General features: G+C 43.6%; 1 protein-coding gene across 7 annotated transcripts in view; it reads left to right on the top strand.

Moving 5' to 3' along the window:
• Positions 1–23000, top strand: part of LOC146380916 (receptor-type tyrosine-protein phosphatase mu-like) — a 212951-nt gene that overhangs the window by 154122 nt on the left and 35829 nt on the right. For 5 of the 7 annotated variants that reach the window (XM_084940254.1, XM_084940251.1, XM_084940250.1 and 2 more), the window contains 2 exons: positions 3536–3562; positions 7442–7632. In XM_084940254.1, coding sequence (XP_084796380.1) covers positions 3536–3562; positions 7442–7632 — 218 coding nt within the window. The remainder of the gene's footprint in view (positions 1–3535; positions 3563–7441; positions 7633–23000) is intronic. The other 2 variants (XM_084940255.1, XM_084940249.1) reach the window with 1 other exon arrangement.

Below are 23000 nucleotides of genomic sequence, written 5' to 3'. Positions count from 1 at the left end.
TCATCTTGTTAATAGTGTTATAGCCTCATTGGGTACAACTCTGGATACTGTAGCTCCTATGAAAAAGAAAACCTCAAATCAGAAGTACTTGACTCCCTGGTATACCTCAGATAATTCAATTCAATTTTATCTGATAAGCACATAACTCGTAAGCTAAACATGTTCTGAAAAGTTTATCCGAGGCTGGGTCTCAGGGCCAGCAGCCAAAGAAGATAAGGCCAGACCTCGCTCTCCCCAGCCACCTCCTTATCTGGGGAACACAGAAGCCAGCCAAGAGACGCAATCTCTCCAGAGTAGCCTGGGTCTGCCCCGGGGCCTTTTCTCGGTAGCAAAAATCCAGAACACCAGGAGGCGCTGAGGAGGCATCCTAGTCAGAGGCCCGAACCACCTTAACTGGCTCCTTTAAATCTAGAGGAGTAGTGGCTCTACTCTGAGCTCCTCCTGGATGGCTGAGCCCATCTCTATCTCTAAGGGAAAGGCCAGCCATCCTCTGGAGAAAGCTCATTTCCACTTGCATTAGCAACCTCATTCTTTCAGTCACTACCCAAAGCTTGTTACCATTGGTAAGGGTTGGAACGTAGATCCACCAGAAACACTCGGCTTTTAAGCTTAGCTCTCTCTTTACCATGATGGACCGGTACAGCTCAGTCCTCCTGCTCCCCTCACTCATGAACAAGAACCTGAGATACTTAAACTCCTCCTCCCTGACCCGGAGCAGGCACTCCACCCTTTTCCAGCTGAGGACCATGGCCTCAGACTTGGAGGTGCTGATTTTCAGTGTGAGCTGGAGGCCACCACCTGATGAAGACAACAGAGCCCCCATCATCTGCAAAAAGCAGTGACGAGATTCTGACTCCACCCGAGTAGAAGTAGTTTGGCTACACCCGGATATTTTGTCAAAAAAAATCGGTGACCGAGCTGACAATGTGGACCAAGCTCTTTCTTGTATAAGGACCAAATAGCTCATTGCAGTGGGCCAGACACCCCATACTCCGAAGTGCCTCACAAAGCATACTCAGAGGACTTCTCCAAGTCCACAAAACGCATGTAGACTGTGGGCACACACCCTTAAATACCCTTTATAGGCTAAAGAGTAAACCACATATTTATTCTTTCCCCGGGAGGCTGAAGAGTGTCATCCCCCCCTGCAGATATTAAGGGTGTGTAACTACTGTAGTGTGTACTGTGCAATAGTACACACTACAGTAGTTAGGAGTTGTACAAAGTAGTTAGGAGTTGTACAAAGATATCCACAGGAAGGAATCATTTCCTGTGTCGTTCAGTGGTGCATTATGGGTAATCTCAGTCTCTCACTGAACATGTGACCCTCAACCTGCTGCCCCAGCATGCAACACTGTAGAGGACAGCACTGACCACAGCAGACTCACAGAAAATCCTGAGCATTGTCCGGTAGATGTTGCAGACCTCAACTGCCTCTGAAAACAGAGTCTGGCCCTTCCTGTAGCGTGCACTGGTGTTTTTAACCCAGTCCAGTTAGTGTGTACTCTGAGGTATTTACAGGTCTATCCACCGTCATCCCTTCCCACCTTATCCAACTTACCACCAAGTTGTAAGTTGCTGCCATTTTCCTTGTGAGTATTTATTACAGGGTGTGCTGTGGGGAAAAGCCTGTTCTGACGTTTGAGTCTAAGGTTTATTTGGAGCACCGTGAACTCTCTCTCCACACTCTGTCATGTCATTCTTGAAAGAGAGGTTTGCCGTGTTCGAGTCTGTAGTGGGGCCTCGTTAGTGCCATCATTTGCATAGTACAGTTTTCTGGTCCATGTCAGACTGTTCATAACCAAACCATGTCCATGCAACAGAGGTGACCACTCCTTTAAGGTCCTCCATTTCTTTGGACTGCTCCTTCTGTTTGAGCTAACTGGTTCTGCCTCGTCTTCACTGGCCATGCTGGGATTTTCTGTGCCTGCATACCCACATGTTGACCAAAGTGGATTTTGCGACACCATGAAACAAACGATTATATACGATTATAATATAAAACGATTTTAATTTCATCATCCGATATATTTCGTCATATCGCAAAGCCCTACATCTCAGCCTCTCTCTTCGCTCGAGTGTCCAGGACATGTGGTCGTAGATCTGATGATATGATTACATAATCGATCATCAGCCTGCGTTGAGGTGAGCTGGACTATATCTAGCTGGTGCATCTCAACCTCGTTCACTAGCTCAGGTCCTTCCCCACCAGAGAGGTGATGTTCCACGTCCCAGTTGCCATCCTCAGGAGCATTGATTGGTCTGGCTAGGCCGCTTGGCCAGCACCAAGTACATACTGCACCAAACCCCTACAACCCCTCCTATGCGTGGTGGGCCTAAAGGGGGATGGGCCCATGTCCCCCCTCGGTGCTGCGCCCAGCGAGGGCCCATTAGCTAAGGGCTGGCCACCAGGCACTGTGTCTTGGGCAGACTCTCCAGGCCTGCCTCCAGGCAGGGCCCTGGTAACACGCAAGAGTCTTCTGAATGGCTCTTTGTCTGTGCCATGGTAGACCCTACCAGTGGGCAAAAGCCCCCCAGCAACATAGCCCACAGGATCCCTGGGACACACAAACCCCCTCCACCATGATAAGGTAGAAATTTACATATTTCTTAAATCTAGCTTCAATCTAGCATTTCCACTTTAAATTAGATCAATCTATCTTTATTAATTCCATTCAGGATATGTCCTTCAATGTGCATACCAAACAACATCTCTAAAATTAGAAATATCCTGTCTCAGAGTGATGCTGAAAAACTAGTTCACGCATTTATTACTTCCAGGCTGGACGACTGTAATTCATTATTATCAGGAAGTCCTGAAAACTCCCTGAAAAGCCTTCAGTTAATCCAAAATGCTGCAGCAAGAGTCCTGACAGGGACTAGAAAGAGAGAGCAGATTTCTCCTGTATTGGCTTCCTTTCATTGGCTTCCTGTTAAATCCAGAATTCAAAATCCTGCTCCTCACATACAAGGTCTTAAATAATCAGGCCCCATCTTATCTTAATGACCTTGTAGTACCATATCACCCTATTAGAGCACTTGGCTCTCACACTGCAGGCCTACTTGTTGTTCCTAGAGTATTTAAAAGTAGAATGGGAGGCAGAGCCTTCAGTTTTCAGGCCCCTCTTCTGCGGAACCAGCTTCCAGTTTGGATTCAGGAGACAGACACTATCTCTACTTTTAAGATTAGGCTTCAAACTTAGGCTTCGAACCTTTTGGTTCATTCACCTGAAGCCCAGTACTCACCAGACATTTAGCTGCCATTTAAATAGTTAACATTCATCCAGCAGTCAGCCAACATCCAGCTGATGCATTTTAACCATTTAGTCAACATTAACTATACTCTCAACCAACATTCATCTACCACGAGCCTAATATTCACCTGACAGCTTATGTTCGCACATTAGTTAGCCAAAATTGAGCCGATGTTTTGCCTGCAGACATGTAGCGAGCTGACTGGTCTTCTTCTTCTTTTTCTCTTCTTCTTTTGTCCTGTCTGTCCATCTGTCTGTCTGCTGCTGTGTCCTGATGGCAGATCCCTTCGTACCGACAGCTATTTTGGGTGAGACACCTTTCCTCTGTTTCCTCTGTTTCCTCGATAGGCCAGATGTGCACAGGTAGACAGACAGGAAAGGGGCAGTCAGATGGTAGGAAGTGGACAGAGCTGAGGCCTAGAATAGAGAGACAGGTGAGAGGAGACGAGAGACAGAAGGACAGATATTCTGACTTCCATCCATCCCTGCTTGCTTCTCGTTCGGCTGCTTTTGGTTCTTTCCTCCTTTTGGAATCTTGTTTTTGTTATCTTGTTCCTTCATCTTTTACAAGTACGATTTTGTTTCAGATCATAAAGTTCTTATTTATACTCTTCTTTCTGTCAGTTTGTATGTTTTTTAGTTTAATTGATTAAAATATAATTTTTTATTTGCCTTTATATTAAATTAACATTTATTTTATTATTATTTTCCTTTCATAATGGGTTAAATTTGTGCATTTATCTGTTTTGGTTTTGTTGTTTTTGAAACTTGATGGTGGGCTTCACTCCATCCCCGCATCCACAACATTCCTGCGTGTTGTGTTGACGTCACGTCTGTCTGTGACTTCCAACGTCTGCATGGGCACAACACGCCACGTGGACTGGGGGGAGGAAAACCAAAAGTTTATATTAATAAACTGATTATTTATTAATATATTATTATATGTGATGTGAACATTTACCCAGAGTCTGGCTGCAGCTGAGAAGAATCCTAATCCTCGGCTTCATTTTTATCAGTTATTTAAAATATCAGAGGCGTGGCAAGTGACAGATTTATTCAGTCTCAGTTATCTCATTGATAATCACTCATGCTATCAAGAGAAACTAAACACAAATTTGATTACCACACCTCGTGAGCACACGTTTTCTGTGGACGATCCATATCTTTGAGGACTTTCGCTTCTTCAGCTCTTCAGTGTTTTTAGTCTGTAAATATTGATACGCACGTTGTAGGCACGTCATTATTTCAGATCACAGAAATGAAAGCAGCTGAGCTCGGCTCACAGACCTTGTATACTTTAACCTTCCTCAGATTTAACCTGAGATTTGCTTGGCTCTTGGGAAACAAACGGTGGCTGTTTTACTGTAAACACTTGCCCAGGTGTATCTGGTAGTTAAAGAACACATGGAACACATATTCTCCAGCTCTGTTTGGGACATGTTGTGGGAACCTGTCAGAGAGTCTTTCTGTCCTTGAGCAGTGATTAGGGCTGTGGTCAAATTAAATCGATAGTATCTCTAAAGGATTTTGACTAGAAACAGGTGACATTCTACCCAAACGCAGTGTGAGGGACAGGAACATCTACATGGGGAACAGTGGACCCGGCTCCAAGTTTCAGTGAAACTTCTGCACTTGATTCAGCTAAGCCAGCTAAACGTCCACAGAATAGAAGGCTATTAGTAAGCACTGTTTCATAAATTCCCCTTTTCTCCTCTCTCCTCAGGCTAGCTAATCGGTCTTCAGGCAAGGGATGCTGACGTTAGCCAAGGCTACCAGTCCTGCACTCAGGGTACAGTTAGCAAGGGTAGCTAGGTTACCCTAAATGCTAGCTGCTACCAATGCAAATAGAACTACTACTAGCTGTTTGTTTGATTCATGCTGGCTGTTTGTTAGCAGAAGGTTAGCTTAAGAACAGGCTAAAGCTAAATTTGTTGCCTAAACTCTGTCTCCTCTGTCTTCTTCTTCTTTTCTATCTTTCTCTTTGTAAAGTGCCCATTAATGGTAAGTGGTTAAATTTGGGGATAAAGGGTGGGCTCATGTTGGGGAGGGGTGTCTGTCACCACTGAGCATGGAGCCACACCCACCACCGCTGTGACATCATCAGTTAGCGTGGCAATGACGCATTTTTTTACCGTCTGTGAGATTGTGACGCTACAACCCCCAGCTCCTCCCACCATGTAACCTTGAATCAATCAGCTTCTAGCTCTGCATCTCTTTATCTGATTGGTTCCCTTTTTTGTCATAGTGGTTGTTTTGTCCATTCAGTCACAACTCGCCACCTCCATTACATCACCCATCTTCTCGGCCTCACCATACCTGATTGGGCTTTAAATGACAGAGAGTTCCTGATTGGTCAGTCAGCCCCCAGACTAGCCAATAAAAACAGAGTTAGAGAGTATAGTGGAAGGTATGTCAGCCAAGTCTTTGCTGAAATGTTCACATCAGAGTCCTGGACGTTTCTGATTAGAAACCAGTTTACCAAAAAGGTTTGTTCATTTCCAGGACTCTGAACTTTCCTCTTTTCACACCGCAGCTCCAAGAACCTGGACCACCTCTAGACCAGTACTCAGACCATGATGTACTGGATCCAGAACAGTACTTGATATTACAATTAACTGCAATGAACTATTGAAGAACTTGACATGGCAGCAGTGTGAAAAGAAACCAGCAACAATCACCATCCTCTCTCTAGTCATGTGATCTGATGTCATGTGATCTGTGTGTGTCATTCATTAGTGTTGCTGTTGGCTCCTTGGACAGATCAGTGGCATACTGAAGGAAAGTACAGACTCTGGACAGACTTTGTATGACTTCACTCTTTCAGGCCGTCCGTCAAATTCAGGCTCGATGAGATTGAAGCACCAAGTTCACTCTTTTACTGTTTAACCCGGGCACTAGATTGGTGGCTGCCCACTGCTTCAATGAGTGAATGGGTTAAATGCAGAGAGGACTTTCTACACAGGGATCAATAAAGTATACGTTATTATTATTATTATTATTATTAACCAACACCTGAGCAGTTTTGTAATCTGAGGCCGTTTGTGTTACATCATGGCTTCACCCTGTAGTCTTCTAACAGTCCTGGTGACTGGTTAAGATGTTTCTGCTGTGTTTAGTACATGAGGCTGAAAGAACAACAAGGAAAACATCTTCACCGTTTCTAACATTCAGGGAAAAAATGGACCAACACAAATAGTGAAAACAGTCCTTCTGTTCAATGTTGCTTCTATTTAATCCAGTAAAGAAAAACTAAAACCAGTAAGTAACCAACTCATACCAATACATGATCTAACAGAACCAGTCTTTCCACTGATAATACACAGAGTCCAGGTTTCAGTGGCTGGATGTGTTCTGTAAGTCCGAGTTTTCACTGAGACTTGTTAGAGCAGCAGCTGAAGGTTAGAAGGTTTGACCAAACAAATCAAAGTGGTCTGTGCTTCATGAGGTCAGGACGCTGCGATTGATTGGCTGTAAACACAGAATCCCATTGGTTTGCCTGCTGACGATAAAGTTACTGATGAAAAACACAGAGACAGCGTGACTGTGAAAGGAAGTCTGCAGTTTCTGCTTCACTACAAGTTTTAAAAATCTGTCAGCATTTTAGGATTACCTACCTCATATGCTAAGAAAGTTCTGAACTTGAATCAGTGGAAGCCAGGCCGCTACTCTCAACTGTCAGATCAACAGTTCACATTTTTGCTGCAGATACTGTGATGTCCATTTCCCTGTGGTACAGTAGAGTCGCTCTTATCTTCGCCTCATATCTTCTCCTGTTCAGCTCGATGTCAGCTTGTGAACAGGAACTTTAATCCTTCTGGTTCATTTAAACTTTATATGCCACTCTGTAGCATTGATGGATTTAATGAGCAGATTCAATAGCAGATCTGTAAATGTGATCGCTGACCTTTGAAGGAATTTAGAAGATTTTTTAAAGGTATTTAAGTGAACATACAAAGTCTGTCCAAAATTAAGCTAAGCTTTAATCAGAACAATTCAAATGTAACCGATACAGAACTGAAAGTGAAATTTATCAAGTTCCATAATAAGAAACATTTGAACTGGAGCTAATGTCCTGGTTCTGCCTGGGTCGGTCTGGTCCATCCCAGCTTCATATTTTTAAATGTGTCTGTGCAGCCTAAATCTGATCTGTCCACCCTCTCCCGCCTCTCCTTCTATCCTCCCTCCAGATGACAGCCACACTATGACCAGTGAAACCAGTAGCCTGGTCCAGTCCCACTACAAGCAGCGGGACTCTGAAAGGGAGGCGCTGCCGTATCAGACAGGACAGCTGCACCCGGCCATCCGAGTGGCCGACCTGCTGCAGCACATCACCCAGATGAAATGTGCTGAGGGCTATGGTTTCAAGGAGGAATACGAGGTAAGGACGACACTCTGAGTTTCCTCTTCAGTTTGACAGTAAAAACACTTTTATCCAATCCACAGCTGTGGGGGAGGGGTCAGACAGAGGCAGGTGTGAATGCTGACAAAAGTCGACATAAAAAAAAGTGTGTGTTTACAAAGTGAAGCCCACAGCCCTGCACGCCTCCATCAGGACCCACACCTAGACCCCACACCTTCAGTTACACCCACACCAACACCATCAGAAAGATCAGGACCTGAGCTAGTGAATCTGAGCTAGGGCTGGGCTTGTTTTTTCAGCACAAAGAAACGGAGAAACACCACGACTCTCCGTCAGCCTCCACCTTCATTTGGTGGCAGTGTGTCTCAATGTCTGCTTCCATCATGGTTTCACTGAGCTGTGAAGTGCTTTTTCAATTCTAGTGGAAAGATTCATCATGTTGGTTTGTCAGAATTTGTAGCTTCAAAGAAAACTTCCAAACACTTCCAATAAAGATCCACACCACCAGTAAGACTCACACCATCAATTAGACCCACACCCCCAGTGAGACCATCAGTAAGACCCACAACGCAAGTGAGACCCACACCACCAGTGAGACCACCATTAAGACCCACACCATCAGTTAGACCCACACCACCAGTGAGACCACCATTAACACCCACAACGCAAGTGAGACCCACACCACCAGTGAGACCATTAGTTAGACCCACACCACCAGTGAGACCACCATTAAGACCCACACCATCAGTTATACCCACACCACCAGTAAGACCACCATTAAGACCCACAACGCAAGTGAGACCCACACCACCAGTGAGACCATCAGTAAGACCCACACCACCAGTGAGACCACCATTAAGACCCACACCATCAATTAGACCCACACCATCAGTTAGACCCACATCACCAGTAAGACCACCATTAAGACCCACAACGCAAGTGAGACCCACACCACCAGTGAGACCATCAGTAAGACCCACATCACCAGTGAGACCACCATTAACCCTTTAAAACCGGTCAGAGCGGGCACGCTCCGTTTTGCGTTACTATTTTTAAATCCCGGTAGCACTGCAACCACGTGAGCTAGCGCAATAATTTTTTTTTGCATATGAATCCGGAGGAGTTGTACTTACATCGTATGCCATCAGCTTGTCCTAGGTCACAGTTTCCTTCCACATATATCTTTGCAAAAACTGCATAAAAAGCACTTGCAGCAACAAAAACATAATATTCCAGAAACACGCTTTGCCGATCCGATCAGGTGTTCATAACACTTCCTACGTCCATCAGCACGAATTATCGCATGTCCGCCATGACCTGCCCGAAACCGGAAGTGACGTCATTTTCGCGGAAATGTAGTTTTTTACCATCAAGGCCTCATGAGCTTATGCTGGTGTTTTTAAAAGTTATGTTTGACTTTATGACTTTGTGTCGTTTCTGGGATGCTTAGGACTCATATTGCACTGCTGGAAATAGTTTATTTTGATGCATATGTTGCTTTTTTACAAATTTGCACTATAATATTTATTTTCGTTTTTCCTGCAGTGTATAGAAATTGGTGTATTTCAAAAATAAAACTATGAAGACACTCAAAATAAATTTCCTGTGGTGGGAAACTATTTTGTGCAACTTTTTTGTATTTACAGTTTTGAGGGATAAGCCTCTTAAATTTCTCTAACTAGAAATATATGTTAAAAAACAAAAACGATTTTCAATTTTTTTTGTAGTTTATTGCACTTTTTTGCAATTTATGTAATTACTATGCACTTAATGCATGCCTATTATTAAAATTTAGGCTGTAGTGGTTGTATTGATGTATAGCGACTTGAAATGCTCCCAAAAATGGCTCTACAACACGTAAAAATATAATATAAGCTCTGGCGGACTTGGTTCTATGGTAGGTCTTAAAGGGTTAAGACCCACACCATCAATTAGACCCACACCATCAGTTAGACCCACATCACCAGTAAGACCACCATTAAGACCCACACCATCAGTTAGACCCACACCACCAGTAAGACCACCATTAAGACCCACACCATCAGTAAGACCCACACCACCAGTAAGACCCACACCATTAATTAGACCCACACCACCAGTGAAGCCATCAGTAAGACCCACACCACCAGTAAGACCACCATTAAGACCCACACCACCAGTGAGACCACCATTAAGACTCACAACATCAATTAGACCCACACCACCAGTGAGACCACCATTAAGACCCACACCATCAGTTAGACCCACACCACCAGTAAGACCACCATTAAGACCCACAACGCAAGTGAGACCCACACCACCAGTGAGACCATCAGTTAGACCCACACCACCAGTGAGACCACCATTAAGACCCACACCATCAATTAGACCCACACCATCAGTTAGACCCACATCACCAGTAAGACCACCATTAAGACCCACACCACCAGTAAGACCCACACCATCAATTAGACCCACACCACCAGTAAGACCCACACCATCAATTAGACCCACACCACCAGTGAGGCCATCAGTTAGACCCACACCACCAGTAAGACCACCATTAAGACCCACAACGCAAGTGAGACCCACACCACCAGTGAGACCATCAGTTAGACCCACACCACCAGTGAGACCACCATTAAGACCCACACCATCAGTTAGACCCACACCACCAGTAAGACCACCATTAAGACCCACAACGCAAGTGAGACCCACACCACCAGTGAGACCATCAGTTAAACCCACACCACCAGTGAGACCACCATTAAGACCCACGCCATCAATTAGACCCACACCACCAGTGAGGCCATCAGTAAGACCCACACCACCAGTAAGACCACCATTAAGACCCACACCATCAGTTAGACCCACACCACCAGTAAGACCACCATTAAGACCCACAACGCAAGTGAGACCCACACCACCAGTGAGGCCATCAGTAAGACCCACACCACCAGTAAGACCACCATTAAGACCCACACCATCAGTTAGACCCACACCACCACTAAGACCACCATTAAGACCCACAACGCAAGTGAGACCCACACCACCAGTGAGACCATCAGTTAGACCCACACCACCAGTGAGACCACCATTAAGACCCACACCATCAATTAGACCCACACCATCAGTTAGACCCACATCACCAGTAAGACCACCATTAAGACCCACACCATCAGTTAGACCCACACCACCAGTAAGACCACCATTAAGACCCACACCACCATTAAGACCCACACCATCAGTAAGACCCACACCACCAGTAAGACCCACACCATCAATTAGACCCACACCACCAGTGAAGCCATCAGTAAGACTCACACCACCAGTAAGACCCACACCACCAGTGAGACCACCAGTAAGACCCACACCATCATTTAGACCCACACCACCAGCTGGGTTCTATCCTCCTGAGCTAACCCACAGTCACTTTGAGCAGTGACACTATATTTGGCTCCAGATTTTCTGCAGGCATCTCTGTGACAGTTGTTCTGTCTTTTGTCACATTAGATTCTAAAACATGATTTCACTGTTGTTCATTATTGCTTTATTAGCCTTTAGAACCGACCAATCAGAAGAGTGTGGTTAAACATGAAGGAGCAGAGTCAGTTCCATAAAATGCTACTAACTAAAGAATCTCTCTAAACAATTAATCATTTATATCAAAAGTATATTAATCTGTAAGCAGGCGGGTTAGTGAATAATGAGGAGCAGGAGGGCTGCGAGAGCAGGAGGAGGAGGAGCAATAACCAGGAGACGAAGACAGTAAATAAACCAATAATGTTCACTAACAGCACCAGTTTGGGACTTTCTGTTGTGAGCTGTGTGTGTGTGTGTGTGTGTGTGTGTGTGTGTGTGTGTGTGTGTGTGTGTGTGTGTGTGTGTGTGTGTGTGCGCACTCCACATGTTTACCCATTTTCATCATGAGAAAAACTTACTAATGGATGTTACTTACCTGAACCCCCCCCACACACACACAACCCCCCCCCCCCACACACACACACACACACACACACACATACATTATAGATCTTCCCTCCAGCTAATGGGCCAAAACAGGGAATGGCTTGTGGATGTGTGTGTGTGTGTGTGAGTTTGTGTATGTTCAGTTCTGGTTGCCTGCTAGCGGGCTGCCCTCAGGGCTAATCCATTATACATCCTGAGTACACACACACACACACACACATACACACAACACACACACACAGGGAATGTTTTCACCCTCCATTTGCAGAAAGTTAGCAGTGAGGAGTTCTTCCAGTGTTTCTGTCTCACTCTTCGTCCATCCGTCTGTTCAGTGATGGCAGCCTCTCAAAAACATGAATCAGCCCAGTTTTTTTTCACAAGTGAGTCCAGTCTCGGTCCAACCTGGTTCCAGCCTGTGTCCAGTTTGAGTCCAGTTTGAGTCCAGTCTGGTTCCAGCCTGTGTCCAGTCTGGGTCCAGCCTGTGTCCAGTTTGAGTCCAGTCTGGTTCCAGCCCGAGTCCAGTCTGGGTCCAGCCTGTGTCCAGTTTGAGTCCAGTCTGGTTCCAGCCTGTGTTCAGTCTGGGTCCAGCCTGTGTCCAGTTTGAGTCCAGTTTGAGTCCAGTCTGGTTCCAGCCTGTGTCCAGTCTGGGTCCAGCCTGTGTCCAGTTTGAGTCCAGTCTGGGTCCAGCAGGTGTCCAGTTTGAGTCCAGTCTGGGTCCAGCCTGTGTCCAGTCTGGGTACAGCCTGTGTCCAGTTTGAGTCCAGTCTGGTTCCAGCCTGTGTTCAGTCTGGGTCCAGCCTGTGTCCAGTTTGAGTCCAGTTTGAGTCCAGTCTGGTTCCAGCCTGTGTCCAGTCTGGGTCCAGCCTGTGTCCAGTTTGAGTCCAGTCTGGGTCCAGCAGGTGTCCAGTTTGAGTCCAGTCTGGGTCCAGCCTGTGTCCAGTCTGGGTACAGCCTGTGTCCAGTTTGAGTCCAGTTTGGTTCCAGAATGAGTCCAGTCTGGGTCCAGCTTGATTCCAGTCTGGGTTTCAGAGCAGATTTTGTGGTTCAACCTAGGTTTGATTGTAGTATTGATGCAGTAATCAGTTCATGTGAGCTCATGACTGAATCCCAGCTGTCCAGCTGAGTGCCCCACTCATGACTGTTATCTCCCTCCATGCTTCTCCTTTACTAATTAATGTGATCGGACAGCTTAACGAGGTAAGACGCCTTCTTGGTTTTCAGATTCTTACTGTCCTGTGTTCTTGTCGACTAGATTAGAGACAATATGGTAGTAACGCACACACATTAGCACAGTAGCTGAGTGTGAGCTCAGACTCACCCCTGTCAGTCTCTGTGGTAACCATCCTTGTAAACCACGAGAGGAAACTTCCTGCTGTGCTGCTCTGATCGTCTGCTTTAGTACAAAAAGATGTAGTTTCACACAATTTTTTATCTTTACTGGCTTCATTTATATCTTCAGAGATTAAACAATTAAAAAAGAGAAATTCAATGTCAAGCTAAAGAGATGTAGGTTTTAGCTAAAGCTTATATAACACAGACCCTGATCCAAAACAGAGAGATCATCGCATAAGAAAAATTAATCAAAGTCTTTAAGCTCTGATTCAAACACAGGAAGTTTAACCCCCTGACAAAGACCCTTCACACTGGTCCTAACCTAAACTCCAACTTCCTTTACATTTGGATTTATTATCCATATTTGAACAAATTCTGAACGTCAAGTGGGAATTGACCATTATAAGCTTTGTATATCATTTGAATTAGGTTATAATCTACTAAATGTTTGAGTTTCAGCATATTTAGTTGAATCAGTAATGGATTTGTGACTCTTGATCAGGTCTGTTTGTTATCATTCATATGACTTTTTCTTTTTTTGTAATAAAACCTTTGAGTTGATGTTTGTCGGGTGTTTCCCACCTCTGCATAAAACAATAAGTGAATAATGTTAAATGCATGGAGATTGTTGCCAAAGTCTTTGACTTTGTACAAAATAAATAGATTTAGACTTTTCAGTTTTGACAAAATGCAAACTGTACATAAATTATCTAAATAACTCCCAAGAATTTAGTTTCATGTCAGTTTTGAATCCATTGTCATTTTTCTGTGGTTATTTTAGCAAGCAGTTTCCAAATATTATTCATTTTGTTTTTCCAACATGAACAGAGCAGATCAACCATTTCCTGTTTCCAGAAGCTGCTTGAAAATTCCCACAACAAAAAAGTCATCAGCAAATAAACAACACTTAGAAATGTAAACCATAGATATATCATGTAAACAACATTGTTCCAAACAGTGAGCTCTGTGGCACCCCAACCCGTCATCTTTAATAAACCACAATCTGTGTTGCTTATATGTACATATTGATGCCTGTCATCTAAATAAGCTAAAAGCCAGATATTTCGCAGTCCTCCGATGCCATACCTGTCTAATTTCCTCAAAAGAAGCCAAAGTGCCAAATTCCTCTCATAGATCCAAAAATATTCCTGATATGCATGACTGCGCATTCGTCAACCTGCATGCAGCCTGTTTCAGTTGCTCCTACTTTTTCTCTATTTTTTTCTTTTACTTAGTATTAGTGTTATTTTGTTTTAATAGCTTTCTCTCAAACATGTGGGTCGAGCAAGTCTTTGTTCTCCTTGTTGTGGAACTGTTAGTTTCATTGAGGAATGGGATTGCAGCAGCTACACCACACGCTTTGATTACTCCAGAGATCAGCTGATCGCGCTGATGCCTGCTGGCTTGTTGGCCAGACCCATGGACGTACCGACTGTAATGGAGGTGGTCAGAGGAGGCCTTAGCAGAACTACAGGGCTGTTTTGAGATGACCGATGAGGAGACACTCTTTGAGCCTCACTGACTACATAACTTTTTGCACCTACTCCATTATTCCAGCTGAGACTGACCATTGTTACCCAAATAACAAGCCGTGGGTGACTAAGGACATCAGTACACTCCTCAACGACAAGAAGAGGGCTTTCAGAGGGGGCAATAAATTAAAATTCAAATTTTTATTTGTCACACACACAACCATACACAGTATGACATGAGGTGAAATGCTTGTAGCTGTACAATGCAATGCCCGACCATTAAATGACAGTGGTTTTACAGTATTTACAATTTACAGGTTATACAAAATTTACAGATTTAACTTAGAAATTTACAGTAAAAAAAATGTGCAAATAGCAGAAAGAGATTATAAATTATAGGAATAAATAATAAAGAGGAGGTGAGAAGGATCCAGGTGTTACTGAAGGACAAGATCAGAGAGGCTAAGGACAATTACAGGACGAAGCTGGAGTGGAAACTTCACCAGAACAGAATGAGCGAGGTGTGGAATGGCATGAAGACCATCACTGGATTCTGGACCAGCTCCGACCCGTAGTCAGACCACATCAGGATCCCCTTCATTTTGCCTACCGGCCCCGCCTTTGAGCTGAGGACGGCATCATCTACCTGCTCAATCGTGTCTACGCCCATCTGGACTAGCCGGCGAGCGCTGTGAGGGTCATGTTTTTTTTACTTTTCCAGTACTTTCAGCACCATCAGGCCGACCATCCTGGGAGATAAGCTGACAGCGATGCAGGTGGATGCTTCTCTGGTGTCCTGGATTGTTGAATACCTGACAAGAAGACCACAATATGTGCGTCTTCCACATTGCGTGTCTGACAAGGTGATCAGCAACCCAGGGGCACCACAAGGGACCGTCCTGCTCAGGAGTTTCTACAAGTCTATTGTGGCCAGTGCCGTCCTCCATGCTGTTGCATGCTGAGGGAGCAGGTTGAGGGTCGGGGATGCACAGACTCAAGTGGATGTTGTCCAAGATAAGGACAATGCTGCCATTGTCCTTATCTGCCACCCACTCCATGATGTGCTGGCCAGTCACAGGAGCTACCTCAGTGAGAGATTAGGATTACCCATAATGCACCAATGAACAACACAGGAAATGATTCTTTCCTGTGGATATCTCTGTACAACTCCTCCACCTAATGCACAGTATACAGTGTAACAGTTGCACCCTTTTGCACACACTCTACAGTAAAATAACGAATGACGTTTTACAGAGTAAAATGTCAATCACATTTATTTAATCCCACTAATAATCTTGATATTTATAGTTGAGCTATTTGTATATATTAGAGCTATTTATTATAATTCAATTGAATTCAATTCAGTTTTATTTATATTGCGTCAAATAACACAGCAGTCACCTCAAGGTGCTTTATATTGTACAGTAGATCCTACAATAATAGATACAGAGAAAAACCCAACAATCATGTGACCCCCTATGAGCAAGCACTTTGGTGACAATGGGAAGGAAAAACTCCCTTTTAACAGGAAGAAACCTCTGGCAGAACCAGGCTCAGGGAGGGGCGGGGCCATCTGCTGTGATTGGTTGGGTTGAGAGAAGGAAAACAGGATAAAGACATGCTGTGGAAGAGAGACAGAGGCCCTTTCTCAATTCTCAAGTACGCGAGTCCGTACTCGCCGAGAACGCGAGCACGGACTCGCAATTTGTACAATTGGAACACCAGCGTACTTGATGATGTCACAGGTCCGGAGTTTTTACTGCCGTCCCCTCTTAATTTAACTGTGAGTAATATGTTATGAAGTTTAACTTTAATCACAGCCAAACCTTTTTACTCAGGAACAAATAAAACACTGAAATAAACCAAACATTAACATTTAGAAGTGATCTAAGTGACTTATATATCATGTTTAACCTCAGTAGTGAAATCTCTATTAATAAAAATAGTGTACATGTGCATACGTGTACATACCTTAATAAAAACAAGCAGGTGAGATGTTAGAACGCTTTTATTTTTATTGTAGTGGACACTCAATACAATAGACAGCTGCTGGGGTTTGTTTAACCTGAGTAGCGAAAAGACTGCGGGGGGGCTGAAAAGGATGTGCTGGGAGTCCGCTGTTCTCGCCGGCTCTAATGATCCTCGACCTCGCTGTCTGCTATGGAGCTGGCGGGTCACAGACGTCTCCGAAAACGTCGGAGCGCGTTTGGAAATATATGATATCTTGATAAATCGAGCAGATATTTGAAGTTTACACAGCTACATTCTCGCTTGAAAATAACTTAAAAGTTTATTTTGTGACCCAGAAAGAGTAATATTTAAAAGTTTTCAGCCCCGCTCGTCCGCCATTGCCGCGTTTGAGTTTTGGACGAAATGCATTCTGGGATATTTAGCTGTACCAAGTCCACACAAGTCACCACCGATGCATGCTCGATAAAACGGGCGGAGCGAGAACACATCCGGGACTTTTTCGCGTTCTCGGCTTGATGCATACTTCGAATTGGAACAGTACTTGGTCTCCGACTGATGAGGTATCATGAGTACACGAGAACGCAAGTACGCACAAGTACGCATATTGAGAAAGGCCCAGAGATTAATAACAAGTATGATTCAATGCAGAGAGGTCTATTAACACATAATGAGTGAAGAAGAAACACCCAGTGCATCATGGGAATCCTCCAGCAGCCTACACCTATTGCAGCATAACTAAGGGAGGATTCAGGGTCACCTGGTCCAGCCCTAACTATATGCTTTTGTCACGGTCTTCGGGGCAGACCGAGTGGAGACAGTGAGGAGGACCCAGGAGCAGACACAGGCCAGGAGGCAGAACTGAACTTTAAACAAAAGGTGAGCCTTTATTGTGGCTGATAGAAAGGCATAACAAAACAGCAGGGACGGTGGCTACCTAAACTAAAACCTAAACTGGAGAAACTAAGAACAGCAAACACTATGACAATGACGACAGAGACGACTATAAACAAGACTCAGTGCTGGGACATGAAAGAACTATGAAACGTATACTAGAACAAGGAACATGAGCCTTGCACAGAGTCTTGAACCCTGACATGACCTCAGGGGAGAAACACAGATGACGCAACACTGACAAAGAGAAACATGGGGGTTAAATACACTGAGGGTTAACGAGGGCAATGAGACACAGCATTAGAACACAGCTGGGAGGAATTGACAAGACGAGACAGGGGAAGCAAAACTGAAAACACTGACATAAGACAGGGACCTTCAAAGTAAAACAGGAAACAGTTCACAAAGACGCAGACTTGACACTAACAGCACTAAATACGAGGGCACAAGACACAAACCTAAACCAGAATAAACTGGTACATAGAATTATAATAATCAAAACAGGATAACTAAAGAATCAGAACTTAATTCATAACACAGAAGAATACCAAAACATAAGAAACTGAAACTGCTGGGTCAAAATGACCCAGAACCGTGACAGCTTTAGCAAAAAGGAAAGTTTGAAGCCTAATCTTGAAAGTAGCGATAGTGTCTGTCTCCTGAATCCAAACTGGAAGCTGGTTCCACAGAAGAGGGGCCTGAAAACTGAAGGCTCTGCCTCCCATTCTACTTTTAAATACTCTAGGAACAACAAGTAGGCCTGCAGTGTGAGAGCCAAGTGCTCTAATAGGGTGATATGGTACCACAAGGTCATTAAGATAAGATGGGGCCTGATTGTTTAAGACCTTGTATGTGAGCAGCAGGATTTTGAATTCTGGATTTAACAGGAAGCCAATGAAGGGAAGCCAATACAGGAGAAATCTGCTCTCTCTTTCTAGCCCCTGTCAGGACTCTTGCTGCAGCATTTGGATTAGCTGAAGGCTTTTCAGCGAGTTTTTAGGACTTCCTGATAATAATGAATTACAGTCGTCCAGCCTGGAAGTAATAAATGCGAGTTTTTAGGACTTCCTGAAAACTCCCTGACATTAAATACTACATCCTTTAGTATTTAATGCATTTTTTATTGTAGTACACTGTAGTATTTAAAGTAGTATTTACTGTAGTACTCTGTAGGTGAGTTTGTAATGATACCAATTTGTGTCTCCTTAGAAGTGATGACCTCTGACCTCAGTGACAGCAGGAGGATAGTAGTGATTAAAGAAGACAGCTAGCATTAGCATCAGTGTCTGAAAAAGCCCTGTTACACACACACACACACACAGCTATCAGCAGTCATTAGTTCCTTCCTTTCATTCTTTTCTATTTTTTTTCCTTCTTTTGTTCCACGCTGTCAGTCGTGTGTGTGTGTGTCTCTGTGTGTGTGTGTGTCTGTGTGTGTGTGTGTGTGTGTGTGTGTGTGTCTCTGTGTGTGTGTCTGTGTGTGTGTGTGTGTGTGTGTGTCTGTGTGTGAGAGAGACATTGTTCACCTCTCTGTTTGATGGATGTCTGAAGCTGTTAGACTGTTGTCTCACACACATCTGTCTACAGGCATTTTAATGAAGCACTGACGAACCTACAGTGGATAAGAGTGGATGGATCGAATGATTTCACCAAGTGTTGGTGTTCCTCTCTGTGGTAGATAAATACATGTAGCATATTTGCAGCTCTGGAGGCCAGGATTACTGAATTGGAGACTCGGCTTCGCACCCTTCATTCACCCGTAGCTAGCCAGGCCCCTGTAGCTGGTGCAGCCGAAGATAACGTAGGCCCCGCTAGCTGTTCCCCGGCAGACCCCAAGCAGCTGGGGAAAGAGGGCGGCTGGGTGACGGTGAGGAGGAAGCATAGTCCTATACAGAAGCCCCAGGTACACCACCAACCCGTTCATGTGTCTAACCGTTTTTCCCCACTCGGTGACACACCCGCCGGGGGTCAAACTCTGGTAATTGGTGATTCTGTTCTCAGACATGTGAAGCTAGAGACACCGGCAACCATAGTCAATTGTCTTCCAGGGGCCAGAGCAGGCGACATTGAAGGAAATTTAAAACTGCTGGCTAAGGGTAAACGTAAATTCAGTAAAATCATAATTCACATTGGCAGTAATGACACCCGGTTACGCCAATCGGAGGTCACTAAAATCAATATTGAATCGGTGTGTAACTTTGCCAAAACAATGTGGGACTCTGTAGTTTTCTCTGGTCCCCTCCCCAATCAGACCAGGAGTGACATGTTTAGCCGCATGTTCTCCTTAAATTGCTGGCTGTCTGAGTGGTGTCCCAGAAACGATGTGGGCTTCATAGATAATTGGCAAACCTTCTGGAGGAAACCTGGTCTTGTTAGGAGAGACGGCATCCATCCCACTTTGGATGGAGCAGCTCTCATTTCTAGAAATATGAACAAATTTATTAAACCCCCCAAAATATGACTATCCAGAGTTGGGACCAGGAAGCAGAGTTGCAGTCTTACACGCCTCTCTGCAGCTTCTCTCCTCCTGCTACCCCCCCAAAACCCATCTCCATAGAGACTGTGTCAGCTCCCAAACAGACAAAAAACAAACTAAAAACCAGCAACAAACAACTTAAACATAAACAATCACAAAGAAAGAACAATACAGTATCCACATAATAATAATAATGGACTAAAACTATTAAACATTAAGTTTTCTCCTCTAAGCCCCTGTTAGCCAATGATTTAATATGAGATCAAGATCCTGATTTAGGCTGCGTCCACACTGGTATGTTTGAAAACACAGATTTTTCTATGCGTTTGCACCTTTCCTCCACATGTAAACGGTGTTTTCAATCACTGAAAACTGAGATTTTTGAAAACTCAGTTTTTGCTTTTACGTGTGGACGAGGAAAACAGAGATTTAGTCACACAACGTCAAAGGTGTGCGCCTTTTTGACGTGACGCTGTGCGCCACGTTACTGCTTACATGAGATTAAGTCTACAATGGCAGATAGAAACAAAATACTGTTGCTGTTAATCTGACTATCTGCAGTTTTAACACACTTACAGTTACTGTCCCTCCGTTTACACAGACAGGCGTCTGAGTGAACCTCAGACGTGGCTTCTACATCCAACACAGACCCTCTCACAACCCAAATCCCAACATCGGTTTTGAATAAATGTACTTTTAAAAAATATATAATTTATGTGTGCTGTATGCATTTTGTTCATTCCTGAGTTGTGAGTCTACACCAACCAAAATACTGTCTTTGTTATTAACATTTGAAATGTTGAAGGCACTTGAATAGTAACACAAGATTATCTGCCTTTCCAGGAAAACACAAACTTTTCAGAAGTCCTGAAGGTTTAGTGAGGGTACAAAACCCTGTTTAGTCTTTCCCTCCTGGCTTCTAGACTTCTGATTGGCCAACATTTTGTTTTTAGCGTTTACATGTGGACGGAGATATTTTCTCAAAACTGCACGTGTGGACGGGATTAAAAAAAACAACGAAAACGGAAAATCTCAGTTTTCAAAAATACTGGTGTACGTGTGGACGTAGCCTTACTCTGCCTTACAGAAACCTGGTTACAGTTGGTTATGTCAGTTTAAATGAATCAACACCCCCGAGTCATTCTAACTATCAGAATCTTTAAAGCACAGGCCGAGGGGGCGGTGTGGCGCCAATCACTATAGACCCATAGTGTTTTATTAAGTTGAAAGTGTGATGCTTAGCCTCGTCCACTCTAACTGACTCAAAACTAAATTTGATTTGTTGTTAACCTGCACCTTACTCAGAGTTTGTCTGATTTTATCACGGACCAGGGTCTTTGACTAGGGCTGGGTTTAAAAGATCAATTCCCAGATTCAAATGGATTTTAGTTTGAATAATCTGATATCTATTAATTAAATTCTGAATTGATTTTTTAATATAAATGTATTTTGCCAGAAACATCAGGCTGGACTACTGTAATTCATTATTATCAGGAAGTCCTAAAAACTCCCTGAAAAGCCTTCAGTTAATCCAAAATGCTTAAATGGAAGGATTGAGTAATTTGTCAGAAAAGCACCCCAAATTTGATCAAATTTGCCATTTTCATTCTGGAACGAGCCGTTGATCTTTTTAAGACTGAGACATAAGATCAGCAAGACATGGGTGGGTGGGGCAGCACCCTTCCACCTCACCAAAATGTCTCACCTCAGAGCAAGTAGGGGGTTAGGAGCCAGTTTCCTTATTCAGAGTATAGAAAACCTCTTCCCAGACATGTGGTTTAGATTGGCCTCATCAGACCCACCTGTTACAGCGGGGGTCTGAGCCAGGATTCAGCCTAGCTACTTTGGATTTAGATCTTTGGGATCCTTCGTGTGTACATACTGATGATCCAAGTCTTTTATTTTATCGGCCAATTCTTGCTTTTCTGTTACGTTTTTCCTGAGATATTCTGTCCCCAGAGGCAGGGGAGATGGTTGTGGAGATGTTTGGTTCTAGAAAAAGTTTAATATGGTTATTTATAAATTATAGAAAGGTATTATGTGATAGCAGTGTGGAGTTAAAACTCCTGCCTGATGTAGGGAAGTCGGGCATAGACAGGGTCAAACTTAAGGGGACATGATCTAACTATTTTCATGGTATTCACAGGCACACGCAATACTAGTCAAATAATTATCTCAGAAAAAATAGTCTATCCTAGAAAAGGTGTGATGCAGATTAAAGAAAAAGAAACGCTCCCTATCAGTCAGATGGCGCCAAATATCTCTAACCCCGTATGTAGAGAAGGAAGAGTGAACGTGCGACACTGATTTACTCAGAGAGGTCGGTTTTAACGACAAAATAGGGTCCAACCAGCAAGTCAAGTCTCCGCCAATTATCAAAGAGTAGAAAACAACAGAAAAACCCAACAAACTGACTGTAGATATGAGACAATGTAAAACCACTTGAAAGACCAGTGAGGTCATGAAGTGGGCAGAAACGAGGTGAAGGAATGCGATTGAAAAAACCCCACAGTAGATCAACTCAACAGTCAGGAGAAGGTGAAACAAACAAGTGTATGGTCTAAGGCAGGGGTGTCCAAACTTTTTGCAAAGAGGGCCAAATTTTATAAAGTGAAGATGCCTGGGGGCCAATGGTTCCTTTTGACTTTTTTTTCATAACAAAGTTACATGAAAATATAATGAAGAACAATTTTAATAGTCACAATTACCTTTATTTTTAAAATAGAAATGTACCTAAATAAAAGACACTCAGGCAAGCATTTACAACTCTAAAGACACAATTCGGCCTTTCATTTATATCTGGAGAGTCAGACAACATTGAACAAACTGTATAGGATACCCTAAATTTCCATGAGTTTGCAATATCTTTGCCTAATGAACATTTAAACAGGAGTTATAAGTAATGAAAAGTGTTCTGTTATCAATAAAGTTTTTTTTTTTAAGTGAATTTCTCCCTTTGACTTTTACAAGACCTTTCAGGAAGCCAAAGTTTTTCACATCTACTGGAAGATTGCACAACTGGCAGTTCACTTGCCGCAAGAAATAAACACTTTTGTAAATTTACACAATATGTACACAACACACTCAACTATGAATTAAGAGCATAACATCAACAGTTAAAACCAAATCTTAAGAGTTTAACAAAATGCGTTTCCTTTTGTGTATTGCTTTAGCGTGTTTTATGCTTTTTACTGTTCAGGAACACATGATTAATGCAGGGATGTCACTCCTGGAGGCCTGCTCTTCATTTGATTCAACTGTGCTAAACCAGAAAGAACTAAAACATGCATAGCAGC

Source organism: Perissodus microlepis, chromosome 9, assembly GCF_051167445.1.
Source record: "Perissodus microlepis isolate ML-2025 ecotype Zambia chromosome 9, ASM5116744v1, whole genome shotgun sequence".
NCBI classification, from domain to species: Eukaryota; Metazoa; Chordata; class Actinopteri; order Cichliformes; family Cichlidae; genus Perissodus; species Perissodus microlepis.
This window is presented reverse-complemented; position numbering and strand designations above follow the sequence as displayed.